This window comes from Anarrhichthys ocellatus, unplaced genomic scaffold (assembly GCF_004355925.1).
Source record: "Anarrhichthys ocellatus isolate YVR2014 unplaced genomic scaffold, GSC_Weel_1.0 scaffold184, whole genome shotgun sequence".
Classification (NCBI taxonomy): Eukaryota; Metazoa; Chordata; class Actinopteri; order Perciformes; family Anarhichadidae; genus Anarrhichthys; species Anarrhichthys ocellatus.
The window spans coordinates 192,301-197,689 of NW_022280214.1; the positions used below are offsets into that span (position 1 = coordinate 192,301).

Sequence of the window (5,389 nt, forward strand, 5' to 3'; positions counted from 1 at the left end):
TTCCTGAACACCTCTTCATCTGCTCATGTTTAGTTAGACCTCAGTGTACCTGAACACCTCTTCATCTCCTCATGTTTAGTTAGACCTCAGTGTTCCTGAACACCTCTTCATCTCCTCATGTTTAGTTAGACCTCAGTGTTCCTGAACACCTCTTCATCTGCTCGTTTAGTTAGACCTCAGTGTTCCTGAACACCTCTTCATCTCCTCATGTTTAGTTAGACCGCAGTGTTCCTGAACACCTCTTCATCTGCACGTTTAGTTAGTTTAGATTTATGATACACACAATAAGAATATGAGAAATGCATTAGAAAAAAACATTGTTTGATGGAACCTGAGATATTTAATATATAATAATAATATATTCATGATATCGTCTGTTTTTGACATTTACAACCTTTATTTTTTTCCTGATCAAACCGTTCCTTTAAATGTGATTTTTAATTACCTGAAGAGGGTATAAGCTCCTCCCACATTGTGTAGATTTGGATTGTGGACACGCCCCCTTATGAATGAACACACCTGTGTCTGAAACGTTGGTAAATCATAAACTATCTTTTGCATCGTGGCTACCAGACTTTTTCCTTCACTTTAATCTTTCTCACATTTGATAATCAATGAATGTAGACCGATCGATAATAAACATAAACACATTTTGGCTGATTTGGTGACACGTCTCCAGCCTTTAACCTGAGCAGGACACCTTGAATGATGACATCATCTCTGTCTCACCTGACCAGGTGTCTTTATTGATCTGGAGTAATGGGAGTAACACTGAGCATGTTGGTGTAAAACAACAGAAGAAGAAGAAGCGGTCTGTGGGCTCTCATCAGAGAGATCAACAAACAGGAAGTGAGACCGTGAGTCCTCTTAAGTCTCCTCGTCCTCGCTGTGGTGCGTCTTGTCCTCGCTCAGGCCACTCTCGTCGATGTTCTCCAGAGAGTCGGCTCTCTGGACGTTCAGCTCCGACACGCTGATGCACGGCAGCGCGTTCTGCTCCGGGAACATCCACGGCTTCAGGCTCGGGTTGTGCTTCCTCTTCCAGTCCGGGTACTTTAGAGACGCCTTGTAGATCTTCCTCATCACCTGAGAAGACAGAGACGCAGCGAGGACACGCGTGAGGACGAGACGGAGCAGGTTTATATTTATATTTATATAAAGGAAGACTTTTATACCTTTGGAGCCACAAACTGAGACACTCGGTTGACCACCCACTTTGGTAACGAACCTGCAGACAGACGAGACAACGGGGGGTGTTAGAGACTCTCTGGAGTCTTCTGTCTCTGTTAGGACCGATATGTCCTATCGACAAAAAACATCACATCAATCTAACATCATCAAGGTGATGACAAAAGTGAAGACATTTATTTTTTAGAGTGAAGACATTTTTAGAAGGCGGGAGACATTTTTAGAAGGCGGGAGACATTTTTGGAGTGTGAAGACATTTTTGGAGAGTTAGGACTTAGGACTAGGACAGTTTGAGGGACCAGATTTTCTGTAAAGAGTTACGTTGATGCCATCACAACATTTTAAAAGACATGCTAATAAGCAGAGAGGTTTACTTTGAATATAACACACACACACAGACAGACATCCCTGGTTTTACTGGGTATTTATTGACTGGCTGAGCTCTCCCTTCACACACAGTGAGAGGACTTTATGAGTCTGTTGTCTCACCTCGCGGGTCCATCTGGGTAAGGTAGTAGAGGGTGGAGCAGCTGGCTCCGTTGGACTGGATCAGGTATCCGGTCAACAGGGACACTGCTCGGACGTAGTCCTTCTTGGGAGGATGTTGCTGAGGAGACACCAGGAGGAGAATTTTAAAGGACCAGCTCACTGGTTCATTCAGAGACTTCTAATTTGCAGGATCTTCAAACATCAGGAAACATCTGCTGAACATGAACTTCATGCTGCAGACGGACACACATCTGACAATTACAACCCGGTTCTTGTCTTTGGACCAAGTTTCAGGTCTGAACATTTATAAAGTGGAACCTGGACCAGTACTCTGTCCAGTGATCTCCAGACTCAACAGTCTTTCATGCAACCAGTTTTCTGCTCAGACCTCCACATATGGAGCACAGAGCTGGAAGAGGAAGACCTTATTTTAGAAACCAGAAGCAGCAGAAACTTTACTGTCCAGCAGACAAACAGAAGAGACTTTAAAGGAAAAGTTCTGTTCAATAATATTGATTTAAAAAAAAACTTTAATCTCTGAGAAGGAGACGATGTAAAAGCTCACCAGATGTTTGACGGAGTAGTTGATGATCAGGTAGTCGTTGCCGAGAGGAAGCCAAGATCTCATGGTCACAAAGTCTCTGTTCTTGAGAGGACTCGGACATTTCCCTTCAAACAACACACGCACATTAAAAGACAGAAGAAACATCTATTAACTATGAACCCAACAGTCATAGAGAACTGACAGGAGTAATATCCCACGTCTGCGTTGGCCGTCAGCCTCCCGATGTCGTACGTGTCGATCATGTTGGTGTCCCACTTCTTGCGGTAGCTGGTATCGTGGAGGACGTCGTACAGTGTCTCTGCCGTCACGTCTTTACACACGATCCTCATCTGAGACACAGAGACAGAGACACTTCACTACAATGTCCTCTCACTAGTTCCAGGTCTGTCACCTGCCTCATCCTCATCAGATAAAATGTAGATGATGGTTTAAAGCTCCAGCCAGCAGGTTGATCTCAAGAATCACATGATACAAGCAGATCATCATCATCATAATGTTTCTTTGATCACAGCAGCATCTGGTGGATGTCAGAGGAACTGCAGGGAGACACACTGCAGGTCTGAGGCTGCTTATTGGATCAGACAAGCAAGCATCATAGTTTCCTTTAGGAAACAACACAACTACTTAGTTAGTTTTAGACACCTAAACTATTTAGTTAGGTTTAGACAACAAAACTATTTAGTTAGGTTTAGACAACAAAACTACTTAGTTAGGTTGAGACAACAAACCTACTTAGTTAGCTTTAGACAACTAAACTACTTAGGTTGAGACAACAACACTACTTAGGTTTAGACAACTAAACTACTTAGGTTGAGACAACAAAACTATTTAGTTAGGTTGAGACAACTAAACTACTTAGTTAGGTTTGGACAACAAAACTACTTAGTTAGGTTTGGACAATAAAACTACTTAGTTAGGTTTGGACAACTAAACTACTTAGTTAGGTTTGGACAATAAAACTACTTAGTTAGGTTCCTGGTTTATGATTACATAAGATAAGATAAGATAGACTTTATTGTCCCAAAGGAAATTTGTCTTGGAAACATACATACAGTGTACAGTGTCTGCTGTTAAAAAACAATACAAATAACATATTGCATACATACATTACATACACAGACTGTCGCCAGTCCACATACCCGCACACACAGTACCTACAGTACTTGCAAAAGACTGCCACCAGCCAACAAACACATTTCACACTGCCCATTGTATAACGCACCAGTAGTGTGTAGTTAAGATATTAAAAATAAATAAAAATCGGTGTTACAGGGGTTAAGCTCTGGCTAGCTTGCCATTTAGGGCTTTGATGGACAAGGGGACAAAGGAGTTCTTAAATCGGTTGAGCCCGCACTGGGGGACTCTGAAGCGTCTGCCTGAGGGAAGAAGCTGGTATTCAGGGTGGAGGACATATATAGGGTGGACATACAAAATAACTATATGAATTAAGGCACATTTTTTAAATAGGTATAGCTAAAAATCGCGATTAATCGCATTGTTATGGCAAAGTTCAATAATGAATTTAAAAGTAGTGTATTGTGCACTTTTATTTTTAAAGTACTGCTGTATGAACAAAAGGTCAATAACATTTGGTTTGCAAACACTTATTAAAACAAATCAGGTTATTTTTAACAGCAGTATTCTCTTTACACAGCAGCAGTTCTATCTCTTCACTATCTGTGCTCAGTGTGTGACGTTCCACTGCTGTGCAACAGGAATAAAATGTTTCAGCACGTTTCAGCAAAAATGTGTGTATTGTGTCTTCATGACAGTCAGAGCATGTGAATGCAGCTCTACTGTTCATCACTATGATGCTGTAACTCAGAGGTGATGATGGTTACCCAGCGATCAAAGAATAAAGACACTTTACCCACAATTTAGGTGTATTTTCCCTTTAACTCACGAGATGCAGCATGTTTTATACTTAATGTGAATATAATTCATACTTTGTCGGCATCTTATTCTGAAAACCGGATGTTCGTCTGAAGAAAACGGATGTTGTCTCACGTTAATCTTTCCGCTAACTTTCTTAGCTCATTCTTGAGGCTCATACGCCATTCATTGCGATCCTAAGAACGTTCCTCAGACCAGCACTAACCTGCAGTTTGTCTCCACTTCTCTGTAGCATCTGTTAGCTTGTCTTGCTTTAGTTTATCTCTACTTCTCCCACACGCTGCATCAACGTAGTCTGAAGACTTCCTCCACCGCTGCCAGTGAGCAACGCACTTTCAAAATTTGTTTGAAGCTGAACGGACGGAGACAACGTCAGGAATTCACTTCTGGTTCATGTTTGACTTTTCAAAAGTTGCTTTGAACTGGATGAACTATTTGGTAAATATTAATGACGTGCAGGGGTTGGTTGTCTCCCTGTTAGGGTTTGGTAGAAGAGACATTGATCATACGATGCCTTGCTCAGAGGAACCTTATCAGCAAAGCTTCACTTTCCTGCTCAGATCTTATCAGTCTGAGACTTGTCCACCAGATGTTTTTGTTTTAGAGGTCTCGCTACGAAAACAGACAGGCAGGCAGACAGACAGATAGACAGGCAGGCAGACAGGCAGACAGATAGACAGGCAGGCAGATAGACAGGCAGGCAGATAGACAGGCAGGCAGACAGAGAGACAGGCAGACAGATAGACAGGCAGGCAGATAGACAGACAGGCAGACAGAGAGACAGGCAGACAGACAGAGAGACAGGCAGGCAGACAGACAGACAGATAGAGAGACAGGCAGACAGACAGATAGAGAGACAGGCAGAGAGACAGACAGACAGACAGACAGACAGGCAGGCAGACAGAGAGACAGGCAGACAGATAGACAGGCAGGCAGATAGACAGGCAGGCAGACAGAGAGACAGGCAGACAGACAGAGAGACAGGCAGGCAGACAGACAGACAGATAGAGAGACAGGCAGACAGACAGATAGAGAGACAGGCAGAGAGACAGACAGACAGACAGAGAGACAGGCAGACAGACAGATAGAGAGACAGGCAGGCAGATAGACAGACAGGCAGAGAGACAGATAGAGAGAGAGGCAGACAGATAGAGAGAGAGGCAGACAGACAGATAGAGAGACAGACAGACAGATAGATAGACAGACAGATAGGCAGGCAGACAGACAGACAGATAGAGAGAGAGGCAGACAGACAGA

General features: G+C 43.0%; 1 protein-coding gene across 1 annotated transcript in view; it reads right to left on the reverse strand.

Annotated features, from left to right (window-relative positions):
- Positions 1–671: 671 nt before the first annotated feature.
- The window catches only part of stard15 (StAR-related lipid transfer (START) domain containing 15), a 12,643-nt gene continuing 7,925 nt past the window's right edge, over positions 672–5,389 (reverse strand). The window contains exons 2-6 of the mRNA XM_031878519.1: positions 2,421–2,568; positions 2,240–2,343; positions 1,675–1,792; positions 1,173–1,225; positions 672–1,083 (exon numbers count right to left, since the gene is read on the reverse strand). Of these exons, the coding sequence (XP_031734379.1) occupies positions 868–1,083; positions 1,173–1,225; positions 1,675–1,792; positions 2,240–2,343; positions 2,421–2,568 (639 nt within the window). The 3' untranslated portion in view covers positions 672–867. The remainder of the gene's footprint in view (positions 1,084–1,172; positions 1,226–1,674; positions 1,793–2,239; positions 2,344–2,420; positions 2,569–5,389) is intronic.